This window comes from Cebidichthys violaceus, unplaced genomic scaffold (assembly GCF_023349555.1).
Source record: "Cebidichthys violaceus isolate CVI_PGR_0920_01 unplaced genomic scaffold, fCebVio1.0.p SCAF_13, whole genome shotgun sequence".
In the NCBI taxonomy this organism is placed as follows: Eukaryota; Metazoa; Chordata; class Actinopteri; order Perciformes; family Stichaeidae; genus Cebidichthys; species Cebidichthys violaceus.
Genome location: NW_027176296.1, coordinates 14,433,432 through 14,460,027, shown reverse-complemented (window position 1 = coordinate 14,460,027; position 26,596 = coordinate 14,433,432). Strand labels below are relative to the sequence as shown.

The following is a 26,596-nucleotide window of genomic DNA, read 5'->3' as shown; positions in this document are numbered from 1 at the left end:
TTGTGGTTAGAGTGGTGGTCCTGTCTGGTACTCCAGATGTTAGTTTTGTAAGAAATGTTCTTAGACGGCTCCTGTTTGGGCTCAAAAAAACATAACATCATACCAACCTGTTCATTTAGTAAATGTCCACAGTTCAGCTGGGTCTACAATGACAGTATATATATATATATATATATATATATATATATATATATATATATATATATATATATATATATATATATATATATATATATATATATATATATATAAAAGCCCTAGAGGATGAATAATTGTGACGAACAAACGTCTTTTATTAGTTTTCTGTATTTAATTAAACAATATTCCAGTGACATTACCTCCACTTCTAATGGACCCTGGATCTCTAAAGGCCTCATTTGACACCCGGCACTCTAGGGTGCTAATTTGACAACGTGGCTGAGCTCAGAGAGCACACGAACCGGCCTTCAAGTTACAAATTACATTTAATTTGACATTTTAACCGGTGAAAGTGACATTTTGTAATATTGCTGCTGTTCATTCATTATTTCTTTCTTCAATAAAATATCGTCCTCTGGGGAAGAATCCTCCAAACAGATGCTTTTTAGATTTTTTTAAAATTTATAATATATATATATATATATAACTCCCAGTTCCCATCGTTAAAACCTTATAATTCCAAAATGTCATTTGACCGCAACGCATTTAATCTAGACACCGACTTATTTTCCACAATGAATCATTGACCGGGGTTAAGAGGATTAATGAAGCAGTATAAAGAGGGCGTGGCCGCATTGCAAAAGATTTAATTGTTGTAATGTAAATGTTGTACTTGTATGGATTCAGTCACACCAGAGTTACATTAATATCTCATAACCTCAGTGACCTAATCTCACTTTTCTCTCCCCTCTATTATTCTATTATTGTCTTCTGTTATCTCTAACCCTGTTCATATTGACTGTGACAGTAATTACATAAACTGGGCATTGCTCTGAGTTTTGTCTTCATTATACAGATTCAGATGAGGTCGACTATAGAAAGGGGAAAATATGGAGGAAGCACTAATTAATATCTGTTTTAAAGTCCTTGCAGCTGTTGCCAGGAATTAAATGACATTATCTTTTCTGCAGATATCCAACAATTGCAGCGTGTTGTAGTGAAAATTCAAGTGGTGAAGTGCTCTGCCTTTTGGGCCACAGCATTCATTTTCATTAAAAACATTAACATTTGATAATGACACTGGTGATTAGTTGTTGTCAGCATTTTGAACACGCAAATATGCAAAGCCATCTGCAGACATCTCCACTTGTCAAAAGATAAGACGTCTTTACGGGAAAAAGATTATCTGGGTCTCTCTCTGTTTATTTATTTAATATCTTTTATATCAAATGTGGGGAGCGTCTGATGTAAAAATTGAGGATTAGCATAAAAATTAAGGACAAGTCAATTTGGCACAGCGCCTCGCCGTCCCTTTGTGTAGCGGGGGCCGGTGTCGGGGCTGGAGTGAGCCGTCTGAGGCCGTGTTTGTTGTGCGGACAAAAGAAGCAGACGGGGCGGTGAGCGGGGAGCGGGGTCGGCCCTCCGATTTTTGATATAGGTTGAACTTGTTCTGATTAAAGGCCTCCCAGCAGGAGGAGGTGAATGACATATATGTCTCAGACAGTGACCCTTCACTCAAAACTCCTTACAACAGATTTTAGGCTTTAAGTTGATCTCAGACGGTACATGAGCTGCAGGAAGGTCAGTCGTGATTGCTTTTTGCGCAGAGAAGTCGGCGCTTCCGGCTTCTTCTTCTTCTGCACATTCGTCGCTGCGCCATTTGAACTTTTCCTGTTTGTCTTCTGTGCGAGTTTGAGGAAAAAGTACACTGATGATCAGGAGCGGCTCTGCAGCTCTCCGTAGGAGGAGGTGGACAAAATATCATGAACAATTGTACGAGGTAATGCAATCCAGTGCTACAGCGCTGCAATAGAAAGCAGCGTTCTGAGGCAGGTTAGGCTCAGTTTGGTTGTAGTTTGTTCAAACAAAGGCTTCATGTTATTGCCAGATGGGGGAGACGACAGGAGCACCTGTGCATTGTGCGATTTACTAGCCTTGCTTGAAATCTTTTGTAACAAAGAGACCTCTTTTTTGGGGGGGAGGGTTATTGAAAGAGAAATGTATTCTGGGTAATGTTTTTTTAGATGCCATCAGTACTGATACTGAAACGATACCCGCAAAAACTTAAAAGATCAGGAAAACTAATGCAAGAATAGATGACCTAAACCTCCAATCGTCTTCTTTTTTCGTTCAATATTTTGACAATGCGAGGCAGTGGAAGGTGTGAAAAGAAGCCATAAAACAACAGGAGTGAATTATGGACCGGTGAAATTTAGACCGGCTACACATTACTGCTTATAACAGGTTAAATCCATAGACGGCAAGTATAGCTAAACACAACCGAACTCGGAACAAGACATATTTAGGCGACCGAAATGTTACGATTAACTTTCATGTTAATTTCATGCTATTTGACTCTAAATGGACCATAATTTACTAAATGAACATCATGCTGTATTGAAGAAGATTTGAAATTAGAGATTAAGATCATAAACTGATGTTTACAATGTTTACTGAGGGAATAAATCAAGAGAGAAGTAGAGTCACTTTAGACTAGACTTCTATACAACCAGAGGAGTCGTCCTAAAATACTTTTCCACATAGACTTATATTAGAAAATCTACTTCACATCTTTTAATCCCATTTGAATTGTGCCATTAATTACACACATCATTTGTCAATTTAAAAAATAATTTTTCAAGTCAAGAAAGTTTGTGAAAATATGTAATTAGAAAGACGACACACCCAGCAATCGCGTCAGTGACGTCTCTACTCGCATGAACAGCGGCTCTTACTCGTTGACTGCCGAACATATTTTTATTTTCAAGACACGGTCCCACGGGGGTCCATAGATACTGCTCTAGTATCGGTATACCATATAGCGCCGGTGCTGGGTAAAATGTTTTGCACACGCTCCGTTGGATTGGTGTGCAGCTGTTTTCATAGATCAACACGCGTTGGCGTCTGCTCAGTGCCCTGGATCTCCACATGAGAACAGAGGGCTGAACGTGATGTCGAGGACAGAGGTCGTGTCCGTGACACCGGCCGGAGAGTCGCTTTCTGTTTTCCTTTTGGGGTTTCTGTTGCCCTTTAAATGTACATGACATTGTAATCGATGCATTGTAGAGATCCCTCAAGCCGCTGCCTTGAACCATTGTTTCATTTTCACTAAACAGAATTTCAAACGGCGTCTGCAATATCTGATGATCTGAGTTCAGCGTTTAAATGGAGATTTTTTTTTTTCTTGTATGAAGCAGATGTAAATATTGATATGGTGTGACCAAAGAGAATCACCACCAGCCTCTTCCTTCAGAATCTATTTATGTTATAAAGACGATAAAATCCATAACTTAATAAATCAAAATCTGATTTTCTCCAAAAATAAGTCAAAACAACTTGATTGAATACTGAAGGCTTTTTGTGACACCAGCGTGGTGTTTTGCCTCGTGATGTCCGCTGTCGATTATGAAGCTTGATAAGTTTTTGTGAAAGTTGAGAAACAAGTGCTGCTTTTGATCAAACTTCACGCGCTGAAACCCGCTAATTGTTTGCTCAGAGCAGTTCAAAAGTGTCAAACATGTGCATAAGCTGTTTTTATTCCTCCCTGCTTCACTGGCCAGAGGCAAACTGACTACCGGTTGTTATGTCAGAGTCCCTCATGGGTGTCGCCATGAGAATTTACAGGAAATCCACCAATGAGTGTGTCGGTGTCCCCACAGAGCCCACCGGCTCGCGCTCTGAGGCGACACAGAGGCCACTTTTATCTAAGTAGAACACATACCTTAACTTCTCCTTGTGTTTAGTCTGCAGTGTGCGCTAAAGTTAGTCTTTGAATCTTTGCTTCAAAGTTGAAGTTTTCTTTTTTTCTTTTTTTTTTTTTTACAGTCGAACCTGAATTGTCTGTGTTATTACATCTGTTGTTAGGTAATGCAGCCAGAACGAGACGTTTCGCTTCTCTAAATCGTAACTCTATATGAAGGGTTGCAGCATTATGAAAATATTTTTCTTCATATCCTGTCTGTCCTTTCAAAATGTTGTCTACATGTCAAAGGAAGTTTGAACGCTGAGTAAGATTTGAAAAACAAATTTTCTCACTGGAGAAAATGGTCCTGATTGCGTGAACCGCTCTGGTATACATATTACACATTTTGTAATAAATTATATAAATATACGTACACGGAGTGTGTGAGGGCCGATACTGATGATGATATTTGATAATTAAAAAATACAATAATTAAAAAAAATGGTGTGTATTCTCACACAATTTTTTTAATTATTGTATTTTTTAATTTATGTAAAAATTAAAAAATATTTTGACCCAAAAAATGTTGGTTATTTATTGACTACTATATATATATATATATATATATATATATATATATATATATATATATATATATATATATATATATATATACACAATTTTTTTAATTATTGTATTTTTTAATTAAAAAATATTTTAACACAAACAATTGTGGTTCACGCAATCAGGACCACTTTCTCCAGTGAGCAAATTAGTTTTTGCTCACTATATATATATATATATATATATATATATAATATACCAGCCAATCAATATTTTTTTCATAAACAAAATGGCACAAATGAAAGAGAAAGCTAACAATGACTCAGCAGGTGTTGATTTAGATTGACCGAAAAGTACCGTCCAGTGGGAATCGGTGAATGTTAGCAAGCTAAGCTAACTAGCATCCGCTTTCTCAGTGAGAGCTAGCTAGCATAGCTTGCTAGCCTCCACTTTTAATGTGGAACATCAACTGAGCAGTACAACGGGTCCTTCCAAGTGTTCTAAAGGACGGACGGCTTAAACCGCTAACATGTCGCGCTCTAGTAGGTGGCGCGCCACGGAAGTTGACGGCACGTCACCTTAGCAACGCTGACTCTCCAATGTCAGTCGGCAGCTGCCATGGTAACGTCCATGCTTGAAGCTTGGACAAACGTTTTTTTCTTTTCTTGAGAAAGGGAGAACAATATATATACAATATCAGAATTGAAATTACTTCGCAAATAGTCAGGAACTCAAATCTAATTTCAACTTTATTTTTCTTTTCTTTTTTTGAAATTTGACTAAAATGTATACTCAGCGGGACATTTAGCAGTTGAAAAACTTGAATAATGATATATTATCATGATGGTGACACAAACGTAAACATTTTTGCGCTGACATCTCTTGTCACCAGTGAGAATATACTGTATGTGACCCAACCAACCGATTTTATTGGCCTCTCTTCTCTAGTCCTTTATTCATTAACTACTTAGTACTAAATCACATTACTGCGTTAACAGTTTCTTCCTCCATCTACCATCTTGAGCTGTTTATTATTTGGTACAGTTATTGACAAGAGTTCTCCATCAAAGAGCTCACCTAATAAATTAAATTAAGCATCCATTAGATGGTAATTAAGTTTGAATATCACGGTAACATTTAATCAGTGGAACTTGTTAGCACGGGATAACCTCTCAGGTTTCATTTCATTAGCTCATAAAGCCATGAGATATGAGGTTCAAGTTAACCCACTCATAGAGCAACTGTAGGTTCACAGTAGATGCTCAGCTAGGAATGGTTTTGTGTCATGAAACTGAGTTTACGCAGCAGTGACTGTTGTGACATTTGACCGGCAGATTACAGAAAAGGCTTTGATGAATCACACTTCACCACATTTTGAGGCACTAATTGTTCAGCCCGTTCGATAGTTTTTGAGCTTTAAGATGAGGGAGAAAGAAGAAAAAAAAAAGGCCAGCTCTCAAACGGTTCACCTATCCTCGGCATTTGTTTCCGCGCTTTCATACAGAGACATAATCCGTCTATTGTTCCTCATCTGAATTTCTCCTCCCGTGGGAATACTCCTCAGAGCAGCAGAAGCCAATTTGGGTCTGCCTCTTTACACTTAAAAACAAGTATATCTCCAAAGAGCTCAAATCCCTCCCATCCCTCTCTAAACCCAATGAAGTCATAAATCACTCCTCTATGCGTATCATGCTAATTAAGAGCAGGGCTCAGCTGCTCTTCTCCAGCGGAAGCTGGAATAAAACGGCTCCGTAATTACGTCAAAACAATGCGCGCTCAACCTCCGCCGCAGCACACTTGGAACGGGGTGTGTGGAGATAAAGCACGCGAACCGACACCCCGGACTTAAAACACTTTGTCCGTTTTGTCTGCAGGGGATTAAAGATTTCTTTTGCTACTGGATAAAGTAAAAGCCACTTCTGTGATTTTCTTTTATTTTGAAAAAAACGATTAGGGTTTTATGCGAATATAAATGTAATCAAGTACTGTGGATGCTTTTTTTTTTTTACATCTCAAACAGACACCAACTCAAGTTCAGATCGCGGGAGATAATTGATGTTCCGTGCGCCCCAAAAAAAAGAAGAAACTTTTTACAGTGTTGGGACAAAAGCTCACTTCTCCCCCGCTCCTCTTCTTACAAACACTTTTCCTCCACCGACACGCCGGATGCGTTATGTGAAAGTCGGTCGTCCTGGGCTTTGTCCTAAGTCGTTAAAGACCAGATGGCCAGCGCTTATACACGTGTAACTCTGATAATATTGTACATATGTAAATCTGTAAACATATGCTCAACCTTCAGCCCCCACAGAATACGCTAATCCTCAACAAAGAGCAGAACAACTATTCTCTAGTGGTATTTCTCTGTTGCAATAAAATCCATAGTGTCAAAGCGCTTCCTCGTAGACGTTGCCCTTAAAGTTGGCAGCCATTAGTCATACGCTGCTCTGGAAGTGTTTATAAATGTGTCACTTGCTTGAGAGACAAGGTTTAATATTCGTCTCGGTGTCACAGCTGGATCCATCGCCCCCCCCCCTTAGCAATGCTCTGGATCCCGACAACCAATTTACACCTCTTACGTCCTCTCCAATAACTTTAATCACTGATTAGGATTCCTTGTTCACAATGAAGCTACTTAAAAGCAATTGCTCAATAAAGACAGGGGAAGTTGTCCCATTAAGTCTGTCTTCCCGCTGCTTCTGTCATTAGCGCTCGCTCCGGAGCTTCCCACTCCCGATTGTCACAAATGGAGCCGGCTTCATTCACGGCACAGAGGCCGCTCTCGCTCCGCCGCTCTCACGCCGCTTTCAGGCGCAACGCGACAGCGTGAGCACCACGCCGCCCTGCAGAACGGAAATCGCTGGACGAGCGCTGGACGAGCTCAAACCCGCGTTGATTTTAGATCCGTCAGAAATAGCAGACGGACGGCTTGACGTTGCAGTGGACTGCAGCAGAGAGCCGGGGTCGTCTTCAGGCCTCTGGCTCTGTCTGGGTTGGCTGTGGTTATTGGTGGGAAGCCAGTGAGGGTTCTACGCAGCGACCCGTACTGGCTGGTTTGAAACCAGCGTCTCTATTTTGCCTCCGTTTCACCCCAACATAGGAATAAAGGTCATCTTTTTCAGTTCCTGCAGAAGAGAAAGAGAAGTGGGGAGATGACATCTAAAAAGTGTTTGCACTGCAAATTGTATTTTTTGTTGTAGTTAAAAATACAAGTGTTTTCAGTAAGTAGAGTATTTGTCGGATTTTTACCCACTTCTTGGTATTTCAAACAACCACCGTGTTTTGGAAAGTTGCGGTTAGTGTTCTGCTTTAAAGTGGATCCAGATTCAAACCCTTAGTTTCTCTCCTCTTGCCTCACATTGGTTATCTTGTTAGTCTCTCTTTTTTTATTATCAAAAACATCAATCAAAGACGTGTGAGTGAAGACAAAAGCATTACATTAATAATTAAAGGCACCCTGTGGACTTTTTGACCACTAGTGGTGCTATTGAGTAATGTTTTTATCAACGTGCCCCCCCCCCCCTCGGAGAGAAGTGGTGCAATGTGCAAGTGTATTTTGGTAAATATTGTTTGTTTGTTTGCAAGAAAACTCCACAGGGCAACTTTACGTTGCAGCTGTAATTGTTTTTTGGGTGTGATGATTGTTCAGCCACTGCTATTTACCTTTGTCCACATCTCCAGTGTGAGTTGGTGTGTTCACAGGGAGGGGCTGAACTAATCTCTGGCCATTTGAGTTCCAACAGCGCTGAAGAGACGGGTTCCACCTTTGTAACACTTATTGTTATTATTATTTAAATGTCCAGATATAAAGATCTTCTGGCCACCAGTGATGTATTTTCAAAGTCAGATAGTTCCTTTAATAGAGCGTTACATTATTGAAATGAGCTTTAACATTACATGCCACTTAAGTAGAGGCACTCCAGGTTTAAAGGGTAAAAAAAACCAATTTAACTATGAGATATCACCATGAAACCTGCCTTGATTACTTACGTTGAGACACTTTTTTTGTATGATAATTTTTCTGAAATTGTATGCAAATGCTGCATTACATGATTAAATATGTGCTAATTTGCCTGAACGTACAGACACAACATATGAACATTGGATAAAGCCAGGTTCACATTTCTTGTTTCATTTTGTCGACATATTAGAGTCAAAGGTTCATGTGGAGGGGATTTGGGATATCTCTTTGTATCGCTCCATAAAAAAAGAAATCCTTTTTAGCCATATTTTTAGGAATGAAATATTCTATAATTCAGGTTATGAATGACATATGAACAAACCCCTTCAGAATATAGAGGCATGAAACGGGAAAGTTTAGTGTACGTATTTAAAAGAAGAAAAGAATTGGATATCACCATGAAACTTCCATCTGTTGATTCCTTACATTTAGACGATTCTTTTTTGATTCACAAGTTTTGTGAAATGTTATGTTTAAATATGAAAATAAGGCCTCATGTGTGTCTTGGTTGCTTTTGTTCCGCTAGTCTGAAAGAAGACATGTTATGAAAGCCACAAATCTATAAATTGACCAGTGCATTGAAAGCAACGCTCCGATGACTGTGTCTCATCTTGATTGGAAAAGGCTTCTATTGAAGGACTGTTTCTATGCTGGAGCTCCTGTTCCAGCTCCAAGTCTCGCTCTCCACTGTTCCACGTTCAGAACTCTTAAGACCTTTTCAATAAAACATGCTTCTCTGTAACATTTACAACCCTCGCGTTTCCTGAAATGAGAAATCCAAAACATCTCTGATGTTCTGGAGGAAACGTACATGAAAGTTAATGTTTTAATTCTCCGTAAGCCACGAGTTACAAGTGACTTATATGTTCTGGCAGAGAGGATCTGTGCCGGAGCGAGGTGGGGAGGGAGGACGGGGGCAGAGAACTTGTTGTCGAGCGGCATATTTTATTTCCTCTCCCGTGGGTTTAGAGGAGCTGTTACACTCTGGAGTTTTAGCGGAGGCCACAAGGTTATTATATAAACAATTCACACGGAGGCCCTCGAGCACCCGGAGGGAATGTTTTAATGCAATGCTCACAATTTCTGAAATGTTGTAATGCTCAAGACGCAGACATGTGTCCAATTTTAACCATGCTGCATTATCGCTCTGTCTTCTTTTTTTCTTTTTTTTTTTCTTCTTCTTTGGGCTGTTTTGTCAAGGCAACTAAAAAAAAAAAAAAAAAAAACCCACCCCCACGCTTAATTAATTTGGTCAGCTGCCTTGGATAAACTACATTGATGACATCAATTAGATTCTAATGAAAACAGATAAAAGCCGTGGAAAGCAAATGGAATTTCTGAACAGGACTCATCAAAGTCTTAGCGTTGGAACAAATTCCCATTACGTCTCATAAAAGCCTTTAATTTGCAAAGCTCATGTCTGGTTTGGTACTTAGAAGTACATGGTCAAATGATTCAGTCGTGAGTCCTGCGCCAGAGAGGAGCCAGAGAGGAGCCAAATCACAATTTAATTTGGCACAAAACTCCTTATCCGGTCTGAAACATGTGGTTGGATGCAATCCTTGGATTAGCGTGGACTTTAGAACTACACATTTGGCTCGTTTCCTCCTGCTCTGGCAGAACAAACACCTAGTCCAACCCGTTTGTAACACAGCATTTACATTTCCAATCTGCGGGACAAGAAACACACGCTCGCCCCCAGATTAGTGCTTCTTAGTTAAACAAATTGCTACAATTATGTGTGTCAGTCCGCTGACGTGGGATGACGAGGCTCCGTTCCCCCCCCCCCCCCCCCCCCCCGTCTCTTTTGCCACCTGTCTCTCTTCTGGAATAACTGCAGATCCTCTTTCGAATGTCTTGGATTTTATAGTTCAAGAGAAATTATGATGAATAATCCTAATTTCTCCGAAGATTGTACAGATGGATTCAAGAAATGGTGCATTACGTCATTCAGACAACTCGAGGATGAATACGGATGTCTTTATTGACTGAGTTTTAAAGCTACGATAGCGCCTCATCATATTTGTACACCGACCGGACGAAAAAGGAGATTGTACACATAATAAATGAACAATTCAAATAAATATAAAACGGATGGAGCAGCTGCAAAGTTAGCTTAGCATAGCACAGCCCTGACTGATCCAAACTCCAAGAAAACAAGCATTTTAAAAGTTGTTTGCTCGTCGTCTTGCGGACAGAGCTGACGAAGCATGAATTCAGATTGCAGTTATCTCGGCGTCCCTTCGATCCATTTATTGCAGTTAAATTACTGCAAAATCTGTTTATCTCGGTTCGCCTCAAGAAGCGCCGGAAGCGGAAGGCATCCATGCCTTTAGGTGCTGAGCAGGTTGTGTACAGGGGAGCTTTTTATCTGAAAGCAATCGCCGGTGAGAGTGAAACAAAAGAGCACAGTTGTGAACCGTGAAAACCGAAACAAAGAGCCGAAAGAGGCAACAGGAGGAACCGCAGAGTCTGGTGATAATTCACTGTGAGCCAACACTTTCATATCACGCAGCCATTTGATCAATTAATATACAAATATTTTGAATAAAGCAGCTTTAATCTGATGTATTAAGTTAAGCGTTTGTGACAGTACGTCTGTAAAAGACACTTGAACCTTTGGCTCATAGCCTTGATCTTTATTTGTTGTAGCTTCCGCAAATACAAAAGGAGCAAGGTTTACAAAGAGCTGCTCAGTGTATCACACAGTTCCACCCGACATTACACACACACACACACACACACACACATTTCAGCTTCATGTGCGCGGCTCTTTGAATGGCTGGACGCACACAGGGAAGTGTGTCGCACATGCAGGAGCTCAAGCAGATCCATTCAGATATGTCTGCACAGTAACCTCAGTTTATCTCACCGTGTAATACAGCGTTGGCCATGCAGAGCGTCATGTGAGCCGTTCACCGTCCAGTTAACACCGGTTATTGAGAATGTAAATATCAATAAGTTATTTGTGTGTTAATTCAGTGGCGCAACGTCTGCTCTTTTAGAATTGTGACAGTTTGAAATGTAGGAAAAAAGGGGAAGTGTTTAATAAGCTGTTTTTGTTCCTCTTGGTGTGTGTGTGTGTGTGTGTGTGTGTGTGTGTGTGTGTGTGTGTCCATCCCAGCGGACTACCCCCCTCCTCCGCCACCTGCCGAAGAGTCAACCGGTTTCTCACCACCCCCTGGTTCCTTCCCGTCTCCTCCACCGATGAACTCCTGCGATTATCAGGTGAGGGGCTGGGGGGGGGGGGGGGGTGGATGTTATTGCATTCAATTTCATCTCGGTTGTCAGGAACTCTCGAAGAGTCGTCACGGAAAGCAAAAGACGGCCCCGAGCTCTGCGCCGAGTTCACGCGCCGAGTACAGCAAAAAAAATAAAATAAAGACAACAACAACAACAACTGTCTGTCCATTTGAGCAGCAGCCAACTGCAGAGACGTCCAGCTCCAGATGCTGCCTGGAGCCAGCCAGCCGTCCCGACTGAAGGACCCACACACGAGCCGGCTTTCTGCAGTGCAGGAAGCATAGAAGGCTGACACCTATTGGTGGAGCCGGGTTATAATACCCACAGGCGCTTGTTCCCTCCCGGGGGATATCTGGCCCCTGCGATCTGACCGACACGCTCAGCACTTGACCCGTGCTGAAAAAAAACCCCTCCAAGTGCTTCACATTCCCTCGTTCAGTGCCCCCCCCCCCCGCTCTTCCAGCCCCCTCTTTTTCTGATCCGACCATGTTTCTTATCCTAAACGAATGCTTCCTGTGTAGAGACGGAGTGAATTTAAATAAGTTATGCAAATTCCGCTGCTCTTCCCACACAAACTGTATACATACCTGTAGACTGGGGATCAGCACTATGTGTCTTCATGCGGTGTTATGGCCTCGATGTAAAATACCGCTCATAGTTATGTAGTGATTTTAAAAGGTGCAGCCCAGCGACAGTTGCACTTCTGAATTCCCTGCTTTCTCTGAACACGTTTAGGATCGGCTGAGCAGTTAGAAACGAGCCGTCAACAAAACTGTACATATTAGAAATCTGTGACTCCAAAAATCCTTTCTGCCATTGAATATTTTATGAAGCCACAGATCATTTAAAATAAATAAATAAATCAATGACAATGTTTATACTACAGCCCTGCCAGTCTCACTTCTCTAACACCAGATCTGTTAGGTATACATATGTGAGTTTAGCTAACTGTGTGGGATCTGACATATATATATATATATATATATATATATATATATATATATATATATATATATATATATATATATATATATATATATATATATATATATATATATATATATATATATATATATATATATATATATATATGCTACACATCCTCTCTTAAGTGTAATCACTGTCAGAGTTCTTCAAGTTTAAGGTACTTCAAGGTAAGTACTGTCTGCGTTCACTTGGATTACTTCCAGGTACAGTACAGGTCCAGTAAAAGTGCACCTAATGATCTTTAATGTGAATGAGTTGGTCAGGTGCTCATATGTTCACTGACACAGGTCTGACGGTCCTCTTCCTGTGCTCAAAGGTTCACCTTCAGCCGTCTGAGATAAGTCAGATCTAGTGAATGTCTTCCAAAGTTGGTCTGTTTTAGAGCAAACTTCTACTTCTACATTTTGATATACCAACCCCTCTACTGTCGCTCAGCACCACAACAGTCCGGGGAACCACAAAGTTCCATGTGTGAAGATATCCATCAGACCGCTGAAGCCTCACATTAGCTTCAGCTGAACTTCCTGAATTCATTTTTGCACAAAACAAAGGGAGGATTTTGTCTCATGTCACTTACGCTGGAAGCAGGGAAGAAGAAGCGAACAAGTCTTTTGAAGTAAATAATCAATTTAAAAAAAAAAAACCTATTGGATGATGAAATTGAGGCTGTTTTTTTGAAAAGTTTACATTTTTGTCTTCACAGCACAGCTGCTATAGTGATGAAGTAGACATGATAATAAGAGATAATCAGGCTCTGTAGTTTAGTGTCTTTCCCTTTTTACCACTGCTGTATCTGCCATCTCCTTCTGAACAGCACCGACAGTAGACGTAAAAAGAAATGAAGTGCTTAATTAGTTTTAAAAGTGCTTTAGTGTTTTTCATCTCTGACTTTTCTCCTCCTGTCACATTGGCTGGCCGTGCAACTGAATTCCTTAATACGCCACTGGTATCTTAATTACGTGCCCTGTAGCCAGAGCAGAAGTCTTTTAACTGCAGGGATAGATATCAATCAAAATGTCTTTGTGTCTTCTTCTCCGTGCCGCGGCAGACCAATCTCACACGCTGAACGAATACGTTTAAGTGGCGCTTCCTCGGAAGAAAGGAGAACTATTTCTCGTCTTCTTGACCGAGACAGAGGTCCGGATTGTGACGAGCTGATGCCGAATCCTTCAGCAGGAGAGAGGAAGACTCTTAAGAGGAAGCAGCTAGTTCTCATCGCGTCCGCATCATGAAGCCCTACACGGCGAATTCCAACGCATCACAAAGACCGCAGTGTTTCCCTTCATCCTCCTCGTTATTCCCCGTTAAATAAGTTCTTTTCTTTTATTCTGCTTTTGTTGATTTGAGACAAGCCATTAGTGTTTTGCTTTGTTTACCCCCCCCCCCCTCCCTTTCCCTCCCTGCTCATGATAGCCTTAGATGTTTTTTAAGCAGCAACAGCTCTGCTCCAAATGGAGGCAAGCCCTGCCTGTAATAGATTGTGACAGGTAATCCAAACACATAACATTAGAATAAGAAGCAGTCACTGATCCAGCCAACTCAAAAAGCCCCCGCAGGCAATTGCAAGAAGTCTTCTTGCAGTTGCAGCATAGTTCAGAGGACTAAAAATATATCTGTCATTCCGTGGAGAAATTCCCGGGAATTTTTGTAGAAAACCGGGTGTCACTAACGGTCAGATCATTTTAGATACTTAGCTGCAGATTTTTGTGCAACATTTTTTTATTATATTTTGTCTTTTTTTTTTGTCTTTTTTTTTTTTTTTTTTATATATATATGTTGAAGTTGTGTTTGCTCTGCGGTGAAACGAAAAAAAAAAAAAAAAAAGTATGAATAAATCAGCGAGGTCTCAGACTGCTGGAGTGATCCTGTTTCTGACGCTTTCAAGCTTCATCTGGTAATAAACCAGTCAAATAAAAATCAAAGCAATTCTCATCATCTTTTATAGGGCACATGTTTAAAATATGGAATAGAAAAATATCTGACTTTAATTCTTTAAAAAAAAAAAAAAAAAAAATTGACCTTTTTGTTGGAAATACTGCTGGATGAGATTGTGATGAATAATGCATGACGAGTGAAATACTGTAAATCCAAGGGTGCTGAAAAGCAGGAGGTGAATAGTGCACTGCTTTATGAACAGACAATGCGTTGCTTCTTCCTTCTTGGTGCATTTCTCTCAGAGAGAAGTCTCTGCTATTGATGTGTGGCTTTCCAAAGGAGTGTGTCAGGTCAAGGTGAAGCATGAACTCTAGACTGTACAACAGAATGTCTCTGAGGCAGTGGAATTACTCCTCATTGATGATTATCTTGTGATTGCAACTACGCAAAGTCACACAGTTGGTCATTTCGCTCACTGTCTGCTCACAGATGAGAGGACCAGAGAAGACCCTGGAGGAGAGGCGCTCCAGTCTGGATGCTGAGATCGACTCCCTCACCAGCATCCTGGCCGACCTGGAGAGCAGCTCGCCCTACAAGCCACGCATCGCACAAGTACGACGCCGACACAACGCCACACCTGCTCCGACAAATACACACCGACAGTCGGGAGCTATGTACATTTACTCAAGTACTGAGTTTGAGTCGGGTTTTCTTCTTGAGTAGTTACATTCTCCGCGTCTGTGGGGGAATATAGTACTGTTTACCGCACTACATTCAACGGACAGCTGTAGTTCCGGGCTGCTTTTCACATTAAAGGTCCAGTCCACTGATTGTGCACATACAGTTTAATTAACCGGTCATGACCAGAACTAGTCCATCTGTGAAAACAGTTGCACATAATGTCCTTTGTGGCTTCGGAGGGAGCTTTTTAAGGTTTTATAAAAGATAATAAAAACTGATGATGTCATAGTGACGTCATCAGGGTTACTTCAAATCTTAAAAGGGGAAGACTGCGTTACAACCGAGCTGTGTGGAGTTTAAAAGACGTAGGTGTTTATGTGGCAGGCAGGGTGTAATGAAAGATGCTATCAAGTTGCACTATGGGAAATGTAGGATGCAGGGTTTTGGGGGCGTGGCTCATACTAGGGGCTTAAAGTTAGCATATTTTGGCCTCTATTGCTGCGATTTTGACCCCTTGTTGAAAAAGGAAAAAAAATAGTCTCTCACAAGCCCTCCAACGTTTTTCATTAAAGTGAAAAACTAAATGACCCGAGTACCCCTTTAATATTTTACATAACGAAACAAAAACAACCCTTCAAATTGACATCACACTGTTTAAGATTAAACCAGTTGTACTTTCAAGTAGGGTTTTGTAGGAGTTTTACTTGTGACAAAGTGCTCTACTGGTACTTTTGAGTAAGTGCGCTAAAGTAAAGGACCACAGCTAAAATTCATTACTGTACAAAAGTACAGACTGGTTGAATCATTTTACACGATTGACACCTAATGACAAACTGTATCAAATTAGGCTCCTGCAGGAAACGGACCCATATGTTGCATCTTTTAGGAATGTTTTTGCACGAATGAAAAAATGAGTCTTGACCTATATCATTAGTTGATATTAAACGGTATTAAGAGCAACTTCAAAAAGTCAAAGCCTTGGGCAGTTCACTAAATTGTTTGACACACAATAAATGTAGGACAGGCGGATAAAAAAACCGAACCAATTGTGTTTGGTGTAGGAAGTGCTCCGAGGGGCTTTTAACGCCACGCAGATCATATCTCAAGTGAGATATTCGAGCAATAGTGTAATACCTGAAAGGTTGTTATCTGTTAGGGCTACAGACGTGGCGTTCACCACCGGTGCGCTATATTCTAGTCAAAAATGTTCTTAAAGGTATTCCAGTTTTTATTCTGTGGGTTATTTACCGTGTACTTACCATGTCTACATGTTGTCTGTTTTATTTATTTATTAAGGGATGCATATGTGAGGCTGAAAACAGGGTTACGGTGATCAATTATTGACCGAGCTGTTCATTTAGCTACAGATGAGTGTCTGTGTTCTTCTACGAGATGCACACATTTACATCCACTGCCCTATTATGTCAGACAGTGACTTTAATGTGGATGGAAAACAGAATAAAACTGGTCCAACTACTTTCTAGCACCTCTGTGAATATACTGGGTTTTTTTCAGACTTATAAAATGCATTTTAGATGTTACCTTTGTGGAAAAAGACACTTGAAACATGGTATTTTTTTTTGGGGGGGGGGGGGGTGTGCAGTGTGACAAAGACAGACAAAAGACTGTCGGTTGCAATTGCTTTTGTCCCTTTGGTTTAGCGACTCCTGGCTCCCTGGTTAGAGGGAGCAGAATGGCTGTACCACACACAAAGTGAAAATGATTGCGCCACGCGGGGGAAACATAGCGACAAAGAAATGAGCCGTGCGGCTGTGAAATGATACACACTGCAAGCAAGTAAGTGAAATATGACCTGGTGATTTCTGGACGGCTTAGTGTTGTGGGAAGCCAGTGTGTTCACGGATGCTGGTGTTAAATGCCATTCTGTAATAACATAACATTATGTGCTCATAAAATATGGTGAATTGCCGTTTTGACATTGAGCGGTTTGGTAGTAGAATACAGACATTGTGCTCTTGGGTTAACGGTCTGCATGGACCAGCTGCTCCCAAGTGTCTGTGCACGTTTCCCATTGATAGAGAACTCTATTAAGTTCAGGTCCTTTCTCGTCAGAACTATTCATACCGGCAGCGCTGCAAATTTTTTGACAATTGCAACACTTTTTAAATAAGGTTTGAATAGATTCGTGCAGGCAGAGGACCAACTACCAGGATCCTATTGACATATTGGCAGTCTGCCTATGGTAAATTGTTGTATAGCCTAAGCTCCTGTAAGTTGTTTTATTGAGTTTCCTTTTAGCAAAATGCTCTGATTGAATTTTAATGTGTATATTTCTAGGGCTTTTATTGTGAAAGGTACAAACCGATGTGGTGGATCTGGTCTGCGCTGCCTTAGACAGGAGTTATTGTGTTGTCGTACACTATAGTGTATGCTTTGAACACATCCGTTCCACATAACTTTATCGGTTGATGTCTTGCTCTGCGATGCAAAATTCTGCAGCGCTCTTCCATGCTCGGCTGTCAAAATGGCGAAGCGAAAGAGGAATACCGTCGGTGCTGCTAGGTGGACCTGTGAAACACAAGACAGACAGCATAATACTCACCACCACTGTTTAACATTCTTGTTCCTGGAAGTCAACCCCTAGCTCCGCCTACCCGGTGACATCACAGGTGTAAGACGGCAAGCTTTGATTGGTCCAGGACCAAATTGCAGTCTCTCATGTCTCTAATTATCACGTTCAATCATGGCTGTTTAATGAAGTGTAGAAACAACAATGCACTGTGTTATGGGCCAGCCAAGAAATAGTTAATAACTACCCATAAAACCACAATGTGTTGATGTTTTTATACTTTGTCCAGATTAAACAAACGACAAGTCTTATGCTAAGCTAAGCTAGTGGCTAGCTGCTGGCTGTAGCTTCATATTTAGAGTACAGTCATGAGTGGTATCAATCTTCTTATCTAATATGTGGCAAGAAAGCGAAGACGTGTATTTCCCAAAATGTTGTACCATTCCTTTAATAGTAGAAAAAAACTAAAAAAAATCACCTTTTTTTTTGTCATATTTTGCTGTACAGTGTACTTTATATTACATTAGTGGTGTAACGGACCACGGTTGGATACGTGAAAAAATAAAGTTTTACTGACATCGTTATCCACCAATATTCAGTAAAATATGAGTCATTGATGCTTTTCTAGTCGCCGATCTGATAATGTTATATTGTAAACAACTAATCGGTGTGTTGGTGTTGATATTGACCGGAGGAGAGCTGGTAAAGTGGCTAATGGACAACGAACAAAGGTTCCGTTCAGTTACATTCTGATGCGTTCAGGCGCTGTTCAATGAAAAGGAGTATTGGGCGAAGCTAAATTATAAAGTTATCATGGTGTGTTCACATGTAATCTCGTAAAATGTAGTGTTGGTGAGAAACTTTGATAAATCCAGTTGTTTGAAGGAGATGTTTTCACATCAACATAAATAGATATTAGAGATGAATTCTGACCTGTTTACACTAACTCTAATACATCATTAAAACTACTGACAAGATTTGTTTTAATCTATGAAAATACAATCTTTTATTTCCTAATCATTTGAATTGTGTTCCTTTATGAAGAAACACTATAAATTACTTTAACAAAGTAAAAAGAAAACATTTAGAATTTTTTACGTTCACACTGACTTCAGAGCAGTTGAAATCATTTTTGGGACGGTGGCAAAAAAGCCTGAAGCCTTGTAGACCAGCTGCTATAATCTGTATCTGCCAATATGGATCATCAATGATCTGCAATTAGTGTCAGCGGCAAAAAAAAACGTGATCAGGGATCTCTAAAAGTTCTATTTTCTCCTATTTTCTTTTGTGCTGATCCGATTTTTGATCCGATCCGTGACTCTGATCGGTGATCCGATCCGATCCGTGACTGCATGATCCTTTGCTCCTCTATATTATATACTGCTAGCTGTCAGTGTTACAAAGTCATCCATTTTCACACTTTAGAGAACCGTTTGCATCACTTTGAAAGCATCAGTTCCTGATTTGATCGTTTCATCTATTCTGTGTGTTTCATGTAAACACACAGAAACAAGTGTACACACTGAAAATGCACAGAAGCCCACACATTCAGACGGCACAGAAGTACAAACACTTTTATTAGGAATGCGGCCGCTACCAGCTGCTGAAACGCATTTTTTTTTTTTTCCTAAATAAAATATAGTATAAGTGCACACCTTTGTTGGGGTTAAAAAAAAAAAACGTGCAGTATATATCTGAGCAGGAGTCTGAAAGCCTTTGTCAACACGACTTGAAAAATTGATGTGCACCTGCTGGGCTCTCTGTGCTCGCGAACGGTCCCGCTAACTAATGTATGGCCGCCGTGGCGCTTTTTTTACCTGTCAGGGTCAAAGCCGCCCCGCGTTTTATTTTTATCACCGCGACCCGTTGCAAGCTTTTTTTTTTTTTCTTGAGTTACGGCTGAGGAGCTGCATCACCTGTGTCTCAGCAGAGTGCACATACATGCCATGACATGTATAAATCATGGCGCGTTATGTATCGGGACGTTTTGTTGACTTAACCCTGTTACTGCGGTCTTGCGCCGTCGCCGTGTCTTCTCTCTGGGAGCTTTTTGCACATGGACTTTTTCCCATTTTGATTGTTTATTTTTCAGCAGCGCGAGCATATGCACACACACACACACACGCATGCACACACACACACACACACACACACTGTTACTTTCTCCTCAGCTGATGCTGATTCTAGCTGATTAACTCAGGTTGACCTTTCCCCCCCCCCTGCCCAGCTGCTCCCGTCAGTCCGTGCTCGGGCTCTTTCAATGCTTTATTCTACAACGCAGCACTGAACTGTGTTGCGGGCCAGGCTTTTAAGTACCATCCAGCTTGGGCACAACGGCCGCACAGTAATCTTCCGCTTGTATAAGCAAAGAGCAACGAGCGGTCTTGATTTACAGCTTTCCGGCGCGCAAAGCAATTACAGAGCCAGCTCTCCAAAAATCAATAGGTCCCTTCCAAGCTCTGGGAGAAGAATCCCCCCCACCACCACCATCACCACCACCACCACCACCACCACAACCCCATCCAACGCTAAATTTGGAATCAGCGAGGGGACCTCACGTGTGCCAGCCTCCCAGACGAAAATTGCAATGGACGTTGCCGCTCATTCATAAAAATTCCAAGTAGCATTCCTGCAAACGTTCAGCCGGCACTGATGCCTCACAGACATCAAAACAATTTTGTTTGCTTTAGTTGGTATTCTCTGTGGCATAACAGTGGGTAATGAAATGTGATCATTATATAATCCCCATTTGTTCTCTCTCCACTTTCCATCTTAGATGCCATTTGGTATTTGACACAGTTAACTAAGTTTGCGTTGCAGTTTGTTCGCTTCATCCTGCGACAGAAAAAATAAATAAAAAAAAAGAAGCCGGACCTGATTGTGATGAGAATGCTCTTTGTTTCTTTAATTTCTTTTCATACCACATTTTCATCCCAAATGTTTGAATATAATTGCACAAAAATTGTCATGAATGTTACCAGACGTGTGTAAAAGTTGTCATTGTTTACCCGTAGGTCTGTGCTTATCTCCAGGCAATTTATTTGAATGTAAAAATGACGGTTATTACTAGCTGAGTTTCACTGGAAACTATCTGAAGCTGAAGGTGCGTCGGGGAAACGAGTTTGAAACGCGTCGCATGAGTGAGTCTCATGAACACAGCAGAACACCAACAGCAGTGAAGGAAAGGAGGAAGTGTATGAGTGATACTCTAGAAGTATCAGAGCTGAAAGATGGTAAAACGTGTGTATGTGGGTGTACTTGTACTGGCAGACAAAAAAAAAATAAGACTGTCCTGGTGGGCCGACACAATCTTTTCAAATATTTTTATATTTCAACGTGTGTGTGCACCATCAGCCGAGAGGTCCTGCTGAGGAGGAGAGAGTCATTCAATGTCTGACAAATATTAGCAAAATAATCATTGATGATTAAACGCATAAAGGATTGCGTTTTGATTGGGCGCATCCTCAGTAGACGGGCTGCTTCGGGAATCACCCGTGGGCGTCATATCGTGACGATTGTGAAGCATGAATTATAAAGTCTGTTTTCTATTCACGCCACACAGACGTTTTTGTGCTTAATGAATGAATGAATGAATGTTGTTTTTGTATTTATTTCGATGCTTTTTCTTATGAACTTATGAACACATCTCTGGTAAGGACACAATTTACAGTGGTGCTATTGGATCAAAATCTGATTTGTTGGTCAAATCAACCAATCGATTAGTCGACAAAATCAAAAGATTGTTCGTCGACTAAGAACTTCTTTTCTCTGGGAATGATTCAGTGTCGATAAGTAAACTCAGGTGATGTCATCTGACAAGGTGCTGCGTTTGCCAATCAAAAACATGACAGCTCACATATCTTGTAGATCATTCGATAAGTGAGTATTTCTGCTGTTTTGAGGTAAAAACGATTGCTGCCATGATAAATTCCCAGAGTTGTAAACTCCTGTCTGAGTATTGTAAAGCACTTCAAAAAAGACGATATGGAATTATGCGTTTCAACATAAAACTTCATCTATGAAAGGAGCAGCTAGTCGGTCAGCTGGTGAACTGTCTGGCTGGTTTAGATCTGGACATATGTTCTGCCCGTCATCACGCGTCGTTCTTAAGATCCCGCTCTTAAAAGATTTCAACATCGCTTCCTGTCCTCGGCTCTTGAGTCTGAGCGCTGGGGTCGGAAGGCAAAACACAAAGAGTGCGTGCTCATGCTAAAACCCCTTCAAGTGTGCTGCGCTGCAATCTGCGCCCAACCAGCCCCACTAATATGCAGCGTAGGCCTGTCTGAGCACATCACATCTGTTGTGGGGGAGTTTACAAGGAGGCCCGGATGAGTGTCAAAATAGTGCGCTCGTCAAAGCGCCAGGGCAGCGGCGCCGCTTCGGTGGAGGCTACTGCAGCCGCGACCGCTCCGACCTCTAATTCACGCCGAGCCCCGCCGCCTTTCGAGTAATCGAACCCAGCGTGTTTGATTTTGTGCATTCAGTGTGGGCCTGCAGGTCGTTAATGCCACCGACAAACTAACTGTGGACTCCACAGCTCAAGTCCATCACTGCATGATAACAGAGAAGAATTAAATCACAACTCGATGTGTTGACTGTACCTTATCTGAATGTTTTGTGTTCACCACCTTCACAGACAGAGACCGGTAGTTTTGGCAACCTGTTTGTAGCTGGTTTTTATTAAAATTAGCAATCATATTCTGCTAATATGCAAATGATAAAAAAAAACAAAAAACACAAAAAGATTGCAAGCCACAATGACAGCGTTTCCAGGCACGGTAGGTTATTGTCTTCCCCTTTTACACGTAGTCAAATGTGTCTCAGTGGCCGCAAATCACGCAGTTCCTGATTTAGAGACCCCCCCCCAAAAAAAAAAGAAAAAAAAAAAAGTTTGGTTTGGTCTTTTGGTATTTCATCGTCAGCGAAACGTTGCAGTGGATGTGTTCAGGAGAAAAGTACACACGAGCGCTGATGCGCCTCGGCAGTTATCCACCGTACGACCCCATGAAGTAACCAAGTAACAATTTAGTTTTGCATTAAGCAGTGACATTTTTGTCCCAATTAAACTCTAATGCACTACCTCCATTAAAACCTCGTCGTGATCTGATTCAGTGCGGTGTGATGAGATCCGAGTTGAAATTAAAAAGCTCCTCCTGTCTGAATCATCGCTGCGCAGCGATAATGTGCAGCATCCTAAATAAAATATTGAAAGCCTCAGCCCCGTACCCTTTTTCCACCGTGATAAACCTGCATCAAGATGGGTGTGTGTGTGTGTGTGTGTGTGTGTGTGTGTGTGTGTGTGTGTGTGTGTGTGTGTGTGTGTGTGTGTGTGTGTGTGTGTTTTAGGGAGGATGGGAGGGGGGGTGCGCCTTAAGTGAGGAGGGAGAGCTACTCAACTGTCACAAGGCTGCCTTCTGGCAGTGCCACAACTTCTGGGACCAGAGATGTGTGACTCACTTACAGTCACGGTTCCACCTCAATTAACAGTCGGGGCAGCGAAGCGCGCTCCAAGCCCTCTCTTTGTTTGTGTCCATGTTGGAGACTCAAGTGCGCATTTGTTAATGCTGTCTAGAAATGAAAACGACGTGAACAAGGCTGTTGAGCTCCTCGGTGGCCGTGAGGAAGAGAGGGTCGTGACCCTGAGACATAGGAGCCTCACAGTTCATGTGTGGAGCGTTGGACTCTGGAGCCCTGCATGTGTTTTTTTTTTTTTTTTTTTTTTTACGGTTGTCCGTCTGTCCGTTCCCTTTCTCGTGACCCAGATATCTCAGGAACGCCTTAAGCCAATTTCTTCAATATTTGGCTCAAACTTCCACTCGGATTTAAGGATAAACTGATCAGGTCACTGTGACCTCACGTTTGTCCCCTTGTCGTGAACGTAGTATCTCAGGAACAGCGAATTTCTTCAAAAGTTGCAAAAACATCTACTTGTACTTAAGGGTCAACTGATATGGTGGTCAAAGGTCACTGATTTTGGCCGTAACTCAAGAATTCACATGCTAATGATGATGATTTCACACAAACGTCTTAAAGGCTAAAATGATGAAGGGGTGATATTTTGGACAGACATGGATGTAAACTACACCTTGACTGCTTGGCAGGGTCATACCATTGCGATGCGGTAGTTCTAGTTTGGTTTGCAACGTAACGATTGAGACTAGAGGTCTTCACTCGGTGACCAGTGTTTGAAACCTAACCGTGGACTTGACTTAGGTGTGGCTGTGGTTGGGTATGGGTCCAGCTCCGTCCCTGCAGGTCTCATAACTGTGTGTCAGTTTGACCAAACACCTCCAGAAACTGGAAAAAGACCTGAACTGAAGAAGTACCGGCGCTTCCAAACCTATTTGTTTTGGTTTGAATCGGCGTATGAGTTGACGATCTCGCCGTGTGTTCCCATCGGTTCCGTTGTCTTTTCTCACGGTAAAGAAATTCAAGCGATCCAAAGCGTCAGCAGACGAGCTGCAGCATCGCACGCCTTGGTCTGTTTGTGTTTTTTTTTGTTTTTTTTTACTCGATGTCAAATAGCTGGAAGTCTGCGAAATTGGATGTCATGTCCACACAAAACAAAACGGGCATTATTGAAGCCTGCTGACAGTTTAGCTGGAGCCAAGCGCTGGAAATGCTGCTGAGATGGATCCTTCCGCACGAGTGCCCCGAGGAGGCCCTCGCTTCACACTGCGCCAGTCAGAGCCGCGCCGTGACACTCCCGTCTCTCAACAGGCGGAGCATTGCGGATGGCGCTCGCTGTCACAACTCGGCAGAATGATAGGCCCTCGCCGCTCGCTCCCGAGCCTCCCCCCGCCGACAACGCCGTCTGGTGAGCGGTCGAGGAGAGCGCAGACAGCGGACCACCCTGGTGGTGCCTCTGCTCCCTGAGAGTGAGGTAGGGTTGGTGACCTCTCTGCTGCCCCCCCCCCCCCCCCCCCCCCTTATGGGTCTCGAACTCCGTAGGCACCTCGAGGGATGGCCTCCTCCAGTTCAAACTCAGGTCTTCAGGAGCACACGTATCTCCATGTGAGGGGTTCAGAAGCGATTTTGCACATATATATTAATAATATTAATATATAGATTAATACTGAATGTACAAAGTCACGAGCCCAAGTTGTATTCAAATGTAGGTAATAAGAACACCTAGCACAGTAGATAAGAACAATCAATAGTCAATAAAACGGATTAAAGGAATAGTTTTGGGGAAATACGCTGGATTTCTTTCCAAGAGTTAGATGAAGACATTGACATCAATCTCATATCTGTAGGTTAAATATGTGGCTATGACCAGCTGATTAGCTTAGCTTAGCATAACGTCCTCTTACGTCGGGCTTTTGGGAAATGGTGTTCATTAAAAAAACAGATTAAATAAATGACTTTAAAGGTTTAGCTCACCAACAAGGAAATACAGATTGTTTACAGTACTCACCTCTTTAGGCCGTCTATGGTCCCAGAAGGTTTTCTATTGAAGGGTTTAAGGGAGTGCCCGTAATATTGAAATATATTGGTGTGTACGAATGCGTGCGAGGCAAATGCTTTGTAGATATAGTTGTGTTTTCCATGAGACATAAGACACTTCTTAGGAATTGAAAGGATTTTTGGCGTTTTTCTTCCATTTTAAAACCTCAGTTGTCGTCTTTCGTTCGTATATTGCATTCTATATTATTATTTGCATTATAAATGTCAATGGGGTTGTGAATGAGGGCTTTCATTTCTGAAACACCACGGCTTCACTTCATCTCTCTGTAGTTAGCGCTCTGAGTGTATAATGCTGAATGATTACGGTAACTTATCCTGAACGGGTGTTCGAGGATCTCACTATACTTAAACTATAAAAAGACACCACTCATCCACCGAGGCCGTTCTGTTTCCATGTCGACGCATGTTGCCGTCCTGCTACAGTCCGGAAGGACCTTCACGCGATTTGGACGTCCCGACACTGAGACACTTTTGACTTGAGCTTCTGTCGAGGCGGATCACATTTGCATCCGTCTGGGAACACGCGTGACAAGGTGCATGTTGGGAGACGTTTCGTTTTTAGTTCTCGGCGCTGGTTTGTCATATGGTTTCTAGTGCACAAAAAGGTCAGTCATGAGGAAAATGAGTGTTCAGCCACCGCTATGCTAAAGCGAAGGCCTCGTTCAGTTGGCTGAGGAATGTCGAATTCAACTGTTTCCAGCTTCCGCCGCTGTCACAGGTCAACCGGCTTCTTGTATTCCTTTCTAAAAGGTCAAAGCCGAAGGCGGCTTTTCTTTCGCCGCGGATATTTTAGCTCTTCGGGGCTCTGATGCCACCGATGTGTTTGTGCGTCGCCGCTGCTTATCTCTGCGCGCTGCGTCCAGACGACGCTGCGGCTCCGTGTCGCCGCTGTTTAACTTTTTCCCGCCCCTCCCCGTTTGCCTCGCATGCTGCTATTCTCTCCCTGATTGCTTTGTCGCTGCGCGGAGCAGAGATGTTGGCGCAGCGCCGGTGGCAACCGTCGACCTTAAGGTCAATCTGGCAGCAGGTTCCGAGTTTTTGACGGGGGCAGCCAACTGTGGAGAGAGGAGCGTGCCTTTGGGGCGCTCATCGTGTTCCGTCAATGTTTGTTAGTCAAATAAACTGCGTGGTATCACCCCTTTGTCTTTTATTAACAGGCTGAACCAATGACAAAGTTAGTTTGAGCCAGGGACGCTCTGACAGTCAATATAAACTGCCTCTTTACATCACAAAGTCCCTGGTAACAGTGCTAAAAGGCCCACCATCAACTGCTGTCATGGCACATTATCCGTCTTCCCAATAAAATGTGCGAGCTTACAGTACACACACACACACACACACACGCACACGCACACGCAGCCTCTGAGAGAACAGTTTCGGTTTCCCGTCTCTGGGATTGATGATATCGACACACTGTAAGCGAACGGGCGAGCAGCGTTTCTCCTCCCGAAGCAGGACGGGTCACAAGTGC

The 26,596-nt window shown here is 42.1% G+C and overlaps 1 protein-coding gene across 2 annotated transcripts in view; it reads left to right on the top strand.

The window, feature by feature from the left end:
- Positions 1-26,596, top strand: part of lpp (LIM domain containing preferred translocation partner in lipoma) — a 138,796-nt gene that overhangs the window by 51,776 nt on the left and 60,424 nt on the right. For both annotated transcript variants that reach the window (XM_068707847.1, XM_068707848.1), the window contains 2 exons: positions 11,467-11,570; positions 14,937-15,059. In XM_068707847.1, coding sequence (XP_068563948.1) covers positions 11,467-11,570; positions 14,937-15,059 — 227 coding nt within the window. The remainder of the gene's footprint in view (positions 1-11,466; positions 11,571-14,936; positions 15,060-26,596) is intronic.